Source organism: Brassica napus, chromosome C7, assembly GCF_020379485.1.
Source record: "Brassica napus cultivar Da-Ae chromosome C7, Da-Ae, whole genome shotgun sequence".
NCBI lineage: Eukaryota > Viridiplantae > Streptophyta > Magnoliopsida > Brassicales > Brassicaceae > Brassica > Brassica napus.
The window spans coordinates 16,783,304-16,795,803 of NC_063450.1; the positions used below are offsets into that span (position 1 = coordinate 16,783,304).

At 45.9% G+C, this 12,500-nt stretch overlaps 1 protein-coding gene across 1 annotated transcript; it reads right to left on the bottom strand.

Annotated features, from left to right (window-relative positions):
• Nucleotides 1–6,138: 6,138 nt before the first annotated feature.
• Nucleotides 6,139–6,639, bottom strand: LOC106384764. The gene has a single exon (XM_013824676.2). It carries the CDS (start codon nucleotides 6,637–6,639, stop codon nucleotides 6,139–6,141), a length of 501 nt encoding a protein of 166 aa, XP_013680130.2.
• Between the last annotated feature and the right edge of the window lie 5,861 nt (nucleotides 6,640–12,500).

Below are 12,500 nucleotides of genomic sequence, written 5' to 3' on the forward strand. Positions count from 1 at the left end.
CTCAAGCTATCAGTACACTCAGACAAAAATCACGATATGTGTACTGATGGACTGTCAACGTGGGTCAGTTGTCCACTGACAGTCCACGGGAAGGTCCAACGTGCTGATATGTGTACTAACGGACAGTCCTCGTGGTCGAAAATCACCAAAACAGTCCACGTTGACTGTCCATCAGTACACAGTTGTCTACTGGCCCTTCCCGTGGACTATTCGTCGGTGATTTTCGCCCACGAGGACTGTCCGTGGGAGATTTCCGCCCACGAGGACTGTCCGTTAGTACGCATATCAGCACGTTGGCCCTTCCCGTGGATTGTCTGGGTGATTTTTGATATGTGTACTGATGTACTGTCCTCGTGGGCGAAAATCACCCGGAGAGTCCACGGGAAGGGCCAACGTGCTGATATGCGTACTGACGGACAGTCCTCGTGGGCGAAAATCACCCACGGACAGTCCTCGTGGGCAAAAATCACCCACAGATAGTCCACGGGAAGGGCCAACGTGCTGATATGTGTACGTACGGACAGTCCTCGTGGGCAAAAATCACCCGGACAGTCCACGGGAAGGGCCAACGTGCTGATATGCGTACGTACGGACAGTCCTCGTGGGCAAAAATCACCCGGACAGTCCACGGGAAGGGCCAACGTGCTGATATGCGTACGTACGGACAGTCTTCGTGGGCGAAAATCACCCACGGACAGTCCTCGTGGGCAAAAATCACCCGGACAGTCCACGGGAAGGGCCAACGTGCTGATATGCGTACGTACGGACAGTCCTCGTGGGCGAAAATCACCCACGGACAGTTCTCGTGGGCGAAAATCACCCACGGATAGTCCACGGGAAGGGCCAACGTGCTGATATGTGTACTGATGTACTGTCCTCGTGGGCAAAAATCACCCGGACAGTCCACGGGATGGGCCAACGTGCTGATATGCATACTGACGGGCAGTCCTCGTGGGCGAAAATCACCCACAGACAGTCCTTGTGGGCGAAAATCACCCACGGATAGTCCACGGGAAGGGCCAACGTGCTGATATGTGTACTGATGTACTGTCCACGTGGGCGAAAATCACCCGGACAGTCCACGGGAAGGGTCAACGTGCTGATATGCGTACTGACGGACAGTCCTCGTGGGCGAAAATCACCCACGGACAGTCCTCGTAGGCAAAAATCACCCACGGATAGTCCACGGGAAGGGCCAACGTGCTGATATGTGTACTGATGTACTGTCCTCGTGGGCAAAAATCACCCGGACAGTCCACGGGAAGGGTCAACGTGCTGATATGCGTACTGACGGACAGTCCTCGTGGGCGAAAATCACCCACGGACAGTCCTCGTAGGCAAAAATCACCCACGGATAGTCCACGGGAAGGGCCAACGTGCTGATATGTGTACTGATGTACTGTCCTCGTGGGCGAAAATCACCCGGACAGTCCACGGGAAGGGTCAACGTGCTGATATGCGTACTGACGGACAGTCCTCGTGGGCGAAAATCACCCACGGACAGTCCTCGTAGGCAAAAATCACCCACGGATAGTCCACGGGAAGGGCCAACGTGCTGATATGTTTACTGATGTACTGTCCTCGTGGGCGAAAATCACCCAGACAGTCCACGGGAAGGGTCAACGTGCTGATATGCGTACTGACGGACAGTCCTCGTGGGCGAAAATCACCCACGGACATCCTCGTAGGCGAAAATCACCCACGGGCAGTCCTTGTGGGCAAAAATCACCCACTGATAGTCCACAGGAAGGGCCAACGTGCTGATATGTGTACTTATGTACTGTCCTCGTGGGCGAAAATCACCCGGACAGTCCACAGGAAGGGCCAACGTGCTGATATGCGTACTGATGGACAGTCATTGTGTGCCAAAATCACCCGGATAGTCCACGGGAAAGGACAATGTGCTGATATGTGTACTGACGGACAGTCCACGTGGGCGAAAATCACCCACAGACAGTCCTCGTGGGCGAAAATCACCCACGGACAGTCCTCGTGGGCGAAAATCACCCACGGACAGTCAAAATCACCCGAGAAGCCAAAAATTCAAAAATTTGTTGTGAAAGAATGGGGAATTGTTTCTGTGTATTATTAATGAATAATAGGGGTTCCTTATATAAGGATTACAAGGTATAGGAAAAAAGGAAATTATCCAAAACCTAATACAACATGAAATAGGAAAAGATCTAAAACAGATAAATGGAAACATCCTAGATCTAAGGTCGGCCAAAGGATAGGCCGACTCTCTCTCTCCTCAGCCGCCGACTCTCTCTCCCCTTGGACACGGCTGGGCCTTGTCTTGGTCTTGGTTATGGGCCATCCACATAATGATTTATAACACTCCCCCTTGGATGCCATAACCATATGGGTTTGTATCATGCACGACGTTGCCTCATTAAAACCTCTCTAGGAAAACCAAAAACCCAAGGTGGGAAAAATGGAAACCGTAGACAAGAAAAAGAGTACAACACATGACACTCCCCCTGATGAAAGCATCACTGAAGATCCTTCAGCTGGCGCATTCCTATGTGATGAACCAGCTTCCTGAACGTTGAGGTCGGCCGAGACTTAGTGAACAGATCGGCTGAATTGTCACTGGACCGAACCTGAACCACTTCGACTTCTTTAGACTTCTGCAGGTCGTGGGTGAAGAAGAACTTAGGCAAGATGTGTTTTGTTCTATCTCCCTTAACGTATCCATCTTTGACCTGAGCTATACAAGCTGCATTGTCCTCATAGATGATCGTTGGTTCTTCCTTTTCCTTTCCCACGGCCAAGCCACTTTCTCTTAGGATATGGCCGGTCATGTTCCTCAACCACATAAGCTCTCGGCTTGCTTCATACATGGCTATGATCTCGGCATGTTTAGAGGATGTTGCCACTAAGGTTTGTTTCGTGGACCGCCAACTTACTGCAGCCCCACTGTGTATGAACACATAACCTGTCTGAGATCTAGCATTGTGTGGGTCAGATAAGTACACAGCATCTGCATATCCGGCCATGCTTTCTTTTGGCCGATCGGTATAGAACAATCCGAGATCGGTTGTTCCTTGCAGATATCTGAACAGATGTTTTATTCCGTACCAGTGCCTAAGTGTCAAACATGAACTGAATCTAGACAGTAAACTCACGGCAAAACTGATGTCCGGTCTTGTATGGCTAGCCAAATACATTAAGGCTCCAATGGCACTTAGATAAGGTATTTCCGGCCCGAGCATATCCTGGTCCGGCTTCTTTAGTCCGAATGGATCCTTCTCAAGGTCTAAGGACCTCACGACCATAGGACTCGACAAGGAATGAGCCTTGTCCATAAGGAACTGCTTGAGTATCTTTTCTGTATGTCTTTTGATGCACAAGGATTCCATTATCCACATACTCAAATTGCAGTCCCAAACAGAACTTAGTTTTTCCTAAGTCTTTCATTTCGAATTCTTTCTTTAGACATTCGACCGTTTGGGAAATCTCTCCAGGGGTTCTAATCAAATTTAGGTCGTCCACATAGACAGACATAATCACGATGCCCTTGCTGTCAAATCTCTTTATAAAGATACATGGACTTATTGGATCGTTCTTATAACCTTCTTTCATTAGGTACTCTGATAATCTGTTGTACCACATTCGACCTGATTGTTTCAAACCGTACAAGGCTTTATTCAGCTTAATGCAATGCTGTTCTCGAGAACCTTTCTTATCTTTGAGCTCAATACCCTCTGGAACTCTCATATGAATTTCATTATCCAGTGGACTGTACAGATACGCAGTTACTACATCCATTAGGCGCAGATCAAGCTTTTCTTTCACGGCCAGACTGATCAAGTATCGTAATGTAGTTGCGTCCACCACAGGGGAATAAGTTTCCTCATAATCTATTCCTGGTCTCTGTGAGAATCCTTGTGCTACAAGCCGTGCTTTGTATCTCACTACTTCTCCTTTTTTCATTTCTCTTTCTCAGAAAGACCCATTTGTATCCCACTGGTTTGACATCTCTAGGTGTCACGGTTATAGGGCCAAAAAAAGGCCTCTTTTCTTTAATGATTCTAACTCCACGTTTATAGCTTCTTTCCATTTGATCCAAACTGATCTTTGCATGCATTCATATATGGACGTGGGTTCTAGATCCTCATCTTTTTCCATGATCTCAAGTGCTACTTTTTTTAAGCAAAAATATCATCGACGTCGATATCATTTCTGTTCCATTTCGTTCCACACATTATATGATTTATAGAGATCTCTTGATTGTCCGGCCCTTGTGTCCCATGAAGTTTGGCGTCCCGAACCCCATCATTTGGAACGGTCGGATCATTTGGCATGGCCGGCTCACTTGGCTCGACCGTCTGTGTCGGCTCGGCCGGTTCATGAATGTTCTGGACGGTTTCATTGATGCTCTCAGATCCAGCACCTCTCTTGGACTTCCGAGGCGGTTTATCTTTGGAACCAATAGGTCTACCACGTTTGAAACGTTGTTTAGACTCTGTAGCCACTTGACCTTGTCCCTTCTGGACATCTATTCGTATTGGTGCATTACAAGCCGGTATATACGATTTTGTCACTCTATTTGGGTCAGCAAATGAATCTGGCAGTTGATTAGCTAGCTTTTGAAGATGTATAATCTTTTGGACTTCCATATCACATTCTTTAGTCCGAGGATCTTGCCAAGATATTGATGGTCGAGACCATTCGATTTCTTTGCTCAACCGGCCGTTATCTCCCCCTAAGGTCGGATATGTGGACTCATCAAACTGTGAGTCTGCGTATTTGGCCTTAAACAAATCACCGGTTGTTGGCTCAAGATACTTTATAATGCTTGGGGAGTCATATCCTACGTATATTCCCATCCTCCTCTGTGGTCCCATTTTCGTTCTCTGTGGTGGAGCAATTGGAACGTAGACGGCACATCCAAATGTTTTGATGTGGTACACGTCTGGCTCATGACTCGTGAGTAACTGGGATGGCGAATATCTATGCTCACTAGATGGCCTGATGCGAATCAGTTCTGCTGCATGTAATACGGCATGTCCCCACGCTGATACCGGGAGCTGAGACCGCATGAGCAATGGTCTGGCTATCAGCTGGATACGTTTAATGAATGATTCGGCCAAGCCGTTCTGTGTATGTACATGTGCCACGGAGTGTTCTACACTTACCCCATGGACATACAATAGTCATTAAACATTTGGGACGTAAACTCACCAGCATTGTCTAGACGTATAGTCTTTAAAGGAAAGTCTAAAAAGTGTGCTCTCAGTCTTATTATCTGAGCAAGCAGGCGTGCAAATTCCAAGTTCCGTGTGGACAGTAGGCAGACATGCGACCATCTGGTCGATGCATCAATCAGGACCATGAAATACCGAAACGTCCCACTAGGTGGGTGTATTGGTCCACATATGTCTCCCTGAATCCTTTCCAGAAAATTTATGATCTCTTTATTAACTTTGGCTGGTGACGGCCTGGTTATGAGTTTCCCTTGTGCACATGCTGCACATGTGAGATTGTATGGGACAACTCCTTTGAACGTGTGCCCTTGTGAGTTCATCATCAACTTTCGCATCATGTTAGTACCGGGATGGCCAAGCCGGTTATGCCATAGAGTGAAATTGTCGCAGGCATTAGCCTCGATCATACTGACCTTTGCATAGTATAGGCCAGTAGACATTGCAGGTAAGGTTTCTAGGATCCTTTTATAGCCTTTGGTGATCGAAATTATATTAAGGAATTCTTTATTTCCTTCTTCCCATGTTTCAAGATGGAAACCGTTCAATCTTATGTCTTTGAAACTCAATAGGCTCCTTTTAGAGCTTGGGGAATACAAGGCATTTTTTATCTCTAGATTAGTGCCCTTAGGCATCAATACATAAGCCTGGCCGTGACCTTCAATCAGGCCGGCTACACCTGCAATGGTGTGTACGTTTGCACTTTGCATTGTGAGATTTAAGAAATATCTTTTATCTCTAAAAATTGTATGACTTGTGCCACTATCCACCACGAGTATGCTCATTTCGTCATTCATTTCTATAAATAAGATTTCATTCCTCAAAGACTTCAAAAACTTTCATTTATTAAAGTTCCAGAACACCGAAATTAAAAACACCAAAGCAATCATAAAACAATCATAAAGCAGTAAAAACAAGTCGTATCGAAAATTTAGTCTTTGAGACAATCAGAAGTCTCAAAGTCCATAAGGTCGTCATTTGCAACATCAGATTCTTTATCAGCCTCATAACCGGAATCATGGACCATATGAGCCTCTGGGTTTTTGTCTTTAAGACTCTCTTGGTAGAGCTCACATAAGTGCTTAGGAGTTCTACAATTCTTGGCCCAATGGTTGCTCATCCCACTTCTGTGACAAACGGATTTGGTCGAGTAAGACGGTTTAGATATACCGCCTCGACCTCGTCCATAACCCCCTTGGCCACGGCCGGGATTGGAACCACGACCACGGTTATTGTGGTTTCCTTTCCGGCCGGCCAAGTACCTATCTCGACCGTTCGAGTAATTGTCACGGTTCCTGTATCCACCACGGCCTTTGCCGTGTGATCTCTTATCATTCTGGATGTAATTGCACTCGTTGGGATTTTTCTTTTCAACTTCATTGGCCTCTGGTAATGTGGCAGATCCGGCAGGTCTAGCTTCACTGTTCTTCATCAGGAGCTCATTGTTTTATTCGGCCAGGAGCAGGCACGACATCAGATCAGTGTATGTTGCGAAGCCTTTCATTCGGTACTGCTGCTGCAGGATTATGTTTGAGGAATGAAACGTAGAGAATGTTTTCTCGAGCAACTCTTCTTCGGTTACTACTTCACCACAAAGTCTCAACATTGAGACCGTCTTAAACAAGACCGAATTGTACTCATCCACTGACTTATAATCCATGAATCTTAGATTCTTCCAGTCATTTCTAGCTTTTGGGAGTAACACCGTTTTCCGGTGATCATATCTATGCTATAAAGCATCCCAAAGCTCTAGTGGATTTTCCATCGTAATGTACTGATCTTTTGGACCTTCAATGAGGTGATGGCGTATAATGCTTATAGCCCTGTACCAATTCTTGTCGGTCTCATTGTTGCCCTTGATGATTGTATCACCAAGTCCTTTTGACCTTAAGCTGATCTTTGTATCTAGCGCCCACTGCAAGTAGTTATCTCCGTAGAGATTAAGGGCTGCGTAGTCTCTATTTGAGATTTTCGACATCTGAATCACATCATAATTTCAATTTAGGTTCACAATGTGATCATATGGCCGCATGGTATAACAAGCTCAGCCACAAACTTGTCTTACGCATCTATGAGAAAACAATCAATCTAATCGACCATGGTGCGAACAAACAAGCCATACGGCCATGTAGTCAAGCAATAGGATCGGTCATGTAAATCTAAATTGACCATGGTGCGAACAATCCTAACATTTGATTCTACATGTATCAGGGAGATTAATGCCACACGGCCATATGAATTTAAATGCAATCAGATTCGAATTCGTATGTTTTCTATATGCTGGTCGATTTCATTAATCAATGTGAATGCAATCCAATTCAAATTCATATGTAATGCAAACAACCTTAGCAATTGATTTATGAATTTAGGGTTTCTACTTTTAAATCTAAGGCTGTGGGTTTTAATTAAAGGTTTCAAGGTCTTTAGGATTCAAGTTCTAGATCAGATTACTTCAATCAATCTAACAATCCTAAAACCTCAAATCAATCAATTCAATCAATAAAAATCGAATTCAGCTTTTTAGGGTTTAGGGTTTCGATTCCAAAACTTAGGGTTTCTCAAAATCAATTCAGGAACAATCAATTCAAGTTCTAAGGAATCGATTTCTATCTTTCTAGTTAGGAGATTACCGATTTTTAATCTTGTAGGTTTTAGGGTTTTGATCAAGATCAAAGTTTCCATAATTATGGATTAGGGTTTCTGATCAATCTAGGTTCTCAGATTTAAGTTATACCTTTGCTTTGTAGGGGTTTAGAACCGGACCACCTTTAGAGAGAGAGAGAACCGATCGGGTCGCGGATGGTACGATCGCGGGCTGGAGGCGTCTCGGCTGCGAGCTGCGCGGAGATCGGGTCGGGTGCGATCGCGTCTCGGGTGTGGATCGCGAGCTGGACGGTTCTTCTGAGCTGAGAACGTGATCTAAGAACGTCAAGGATTCAAGAGGGATCTTCTGAGTTCTTGGATGAACTAAGAAAGTGACTAGGGTTTAGGGTTCTTGGTTGTGGTCGCCGGTTTTAGCTTTTAGGGTTAGAGGTTTCGATTTGTCTCAGGGATCTAGAGATGATCGTGCTGATAACGTGTTGTGAAACAATGGGGAATTGTTTCTGTGTATTATTAATGAACAATAGGGGTTCCTTATATAAGGATTACAAGGTATAGGAAAAAGAAAATTATCCAAAACCTAATCCAACATGAAATAGGAAAAGATCTAAAACAGATAAATGGAAACATCCTAGATCTAAGGTCGGCTCTCTCTCTCTCCTCAGCCACCGACTCTCTCTCCCCCTGGACACGGCTGGGCCTTGTCTTGGTCTTGGTTATGGGCCATCCACATAATGATTTATAACAAAATTAATATTTATGAAGAAAGTTTTCTGAAAGGAAACATCAAAAATATGTCAAGAATGAGTTTAGGATGTCAAGTGTTGATCAAAAGTTGCTATAGACATCCTTGAAGACAACAAAACTCCGAACCTTGTAGCATGCAAAAGACATTGTTAGAAGCAAAAGAAAATTATGAAAATTTACCAGAAAATATCTTTATCCATCCTTATGAAGCATGCAAAAAATCAGATTCAAATTCGAAGTATTTTTGTTTTTACATTAAAAATACTCCCGGAACACAACCAATGTCTACTGGTGACATACTGAAAAAAAAGTGTTTTGTCTATATAAGGGGTAGGCACTCCTCTGTGCCTACCATGAGGGTGGGAGTCCGAATGGGTGTGGGTAATGTCCGAGTGCTTGGTGCAGCACGATGATGCTTGGGTTGAGGTCCGATGGCCGGGACTGTCTCCGGTGACTTTTCCGACGACTTTTCCGGCGACTTTTCCGGTGGACCATTTTTCCCCTAAAATCAAATTTTTGCGCTTGTTTGGTCTTGGCCTGGTTTCATCTGTCTTCCAGCTGCTCTTTTGATTACATCTCGAGAGTGGTTGGAAAGATTGATGTTAGCGGGGCAATGAACGTGCGGCGTATGAGTGGTGATTGGATAGCTAGTGTTTGTAGGCTCTGTGCTCGCGCACCCAACTACAGACAACCTATCCTTCTCAGTTTCTTCACTAGCATAGTTATGCTTGTTGAACTTATCTGGGCCTGTGTTGCGTACCTATCTAGAAGGAATTGTTAAGCTTTGCTTAAAATGTTGTTTGCGGCATCTCTTTCATTGGGGAAGTCGTGAACACATAAGCCAGCACTTGTGATCCTTGCATCTTTGTAACAGCTGCTGGCACAAAACTTGCCCTCCAATGGATCCTCGTTAAGGGATTTAGATTGTACTCATTCCAATTACCAGACTCGAAGAGCCCGGTATTGTTATTTATTGTCACTACCTCCCCGTGTCGGGATTGGGTAATTTGCGTGCCTGCTGCCTTCCTTGGATGTGGTAGCCGTTTCTCAGGCTCCCTCTCCGGAATCGAACCCTAATTATCCATCACCCGTTACCACCATGGTAGGCCACTATCCTACCATCGAAAGTCGATAGGGCAGAAATTTGAATGATGCGTCGCCAGCACTAAGGCCATGCGATCCGTCGAGTTATCATGAATCATCAGAACGACTGGCAGAGCCCGCGTCGACCTTTTATCTAATAAATGCATCCCTTCCAGAAGTCGGGGTTTGTTGCACGTATTAGCTCTAGAATTACTACAGTTATCCGAGTAATAGTTACCATCAAACAAACTATAACTGATTTAATGAGCCATTCGCAGTTTCACAGTCTGAATTCGTTCATACTTACACATGCATGGCTTAATCTTTGAGACAAGCATATGACTACTGGCAGAATCAACCAGGTAGCATTCATAAATCACGGAAAGCCCTGGTTATGTTCCCGCAAACACATGGAAAGAGGGAACAGACGAAGACTTGACCGTCATCTTTTGTCCGGAGACAAACGTGCTTAGCAGGACAGAATTTCTTCGAGTCACCGCCATAATCTTTTCGCAACCAAGATCCCAGCAAACAGCTTGTTCACCTTGGCGAACAATGCATAAATTATGCAAACACGCAAGGATCACAAGTGCCGGCTTATGTGTTCACGACTTCCCCCAATGAAGGAGATGCCGCAAACAACATTTTAAGCAAAGCTTAACAATTCCTTCTAGATAGGTACGCAACACAGGCCCCTGATCAGTTCAACAAGCATAACTATGCTAGTGAAGAAACTGAGAAGGATAGTTGGTCTGTAGTTGGGTGTGCGAGCACAGAGCCTACAAACACTAGCTATCCAATCACCACTCATACGCCGCACGTTCAATTGCCCCACTAACATCAATCTTTCCAACCACTCTCGAGATGTAATCAAAAGAGCAGCTGGAAGACGGATGAAACCAGGCCAAGACCACACAAGCGCGAATATTTGATTTTAGGGGCAAAATGGTCCACCGGAAAAGTTGCCGGAAAAGTCACCGGAAAAGTCACCGGAGACAGTCCCGGCCATCGGACCTCAACCCAAGCATCATCGTGCTGCACCAAGCACGCGGACATTACTCACACCCATTCGGACTCCCATCCTCATGATAGGCACAGAGGAGTGCCTACCCCTTATATAGACAAAACACTTTTTTTCAGTATGTCACCAGTAGACATTGGTTGTGTTCCGGGAGTATTTTTAATGTAAAAAAAAATACTTCGAATTTGAATCTGATTTTTTGCATGCTTCATAAGGATGGTTAAAGCTATTTTCTGGTAAATTTTCATAATTTTCTTTTGCTTCTAACCATGTCTTTTGCATGCTATAAGGTTCGGAGTTTTGTTGTCTTCACGGATGTCTATAGCAACTTTTGATCAACACTTGACATCCTAAACTCATTGTTGACATATTTTTGATGTTTTCTTTCAGAAAACTTTCTTCAAAAAAATTAATTTTTGAATTTTTGGCTTCTCGGGTGATTTTGGCTGTCTGTGGTTGATTTTCGCCCACGACGACTGTCCGTGGGTGATTTTCGCCCACGAGGACTTCCGTGGGTGATTTTCGCCCACGTGGACTGTCCGTCAGTACACATATCAGCACGTTGGCCCTTCCCGTGGACTATCCAGGTGATTTTGGCCCACGATGACTGTCCGTCAGTATGCATATCAGCACGTTGGCCCTTCCCGTGGACTGTCCGTGGGTGATTTTCGCCTACGAGGACTGTCCGTGGGTGATTTTCGCCCACGAGGACTGTCCGTCGGTGATTTTCTCCCACGTGGACTGTCCGTCAGTACACATATCAGCACGTTGGCCCTTCCCGTGGACTATACGGGTGATTTTGGCCCATGATGATTGTCCGTCAGTATGCATATCAGCACGTTGGCTCTTCCCGTGGACTGTCCGGGTGATTTTCGCCCACGAGGACTGTCCGTGGGTGATTTTCGCCTACGAGGACTGTCCGTGGGTGATTTTCGCCCACGAGGACTGTCCGTCAGTACGCATATCAGCACGTTGACCCTTCCCGTGGACTGTCCGGGTGATTTTCGCCCACGAGGACAGTACATCAGTACACATATCAGCACGTTGGCCCTTCCCGTGGACTATCCGTGGGTGATTTTCGCCCACGAGGACTGTCCGTCAGTATGCATATCAGCACGTTGGCCCTTCCCGTGGACTGTCCGTGTCGCATCCCCGATCCTGAATAGGATCGTTGGGACGGCCATGGATCGAGGAAACGTACTAGCCAGTCTTGAGACATGAAGGCATGCGTTCCATGGCCAAGAAAGAAGGTTAAGAACATAAGGAAACTTAGACTTAACCTTATAAGAGCAAAGAGACAGCTAGGACGAGTAAGACGGTTGCTGGAAGAAGTATGCGGGAAGCTCGACCAGCTCACAGGAGCTAGGTTAAGTTCACTCCCGCTCAACCACTACTAAGTCAGCTCCACTAGCTGGACTACTAGCTCACTCAGCTGAAGCAGCTGGGAGTCAGCTCATCTCAGCTAGACAGACTGTTCGGGTTTCGGGCTGATGGACCGAGTCCGGGCCAGTGGTGGGCTGTGAGGTCCAACCAAGAGGCCATGGACTGTTGGGTCTTTGGACAAGGCCGTGGGCTAAGTCTAGAGGGCTTGGGGAGTGGGTTGGGATTGTGACCGACCGCAAACCCAATCAGAAAGGGGCGATGGGATGCAAGTGGCCGAAAGGGCACAACCCTTGGCCGATGGTGCCCATTCGCTAGCAAGTCGTGCCTGTTCGTGGGGCAAGACTTACCCCCTCGTTTTCTATAAATATGGGGGCCCTCCTGTTGATTTCAGTATCCAATTCCAAAGTAAAATACTCAGAGAAAAACGTAGAGAGAGAGAAAGAGAGAGAGAGAGAGTT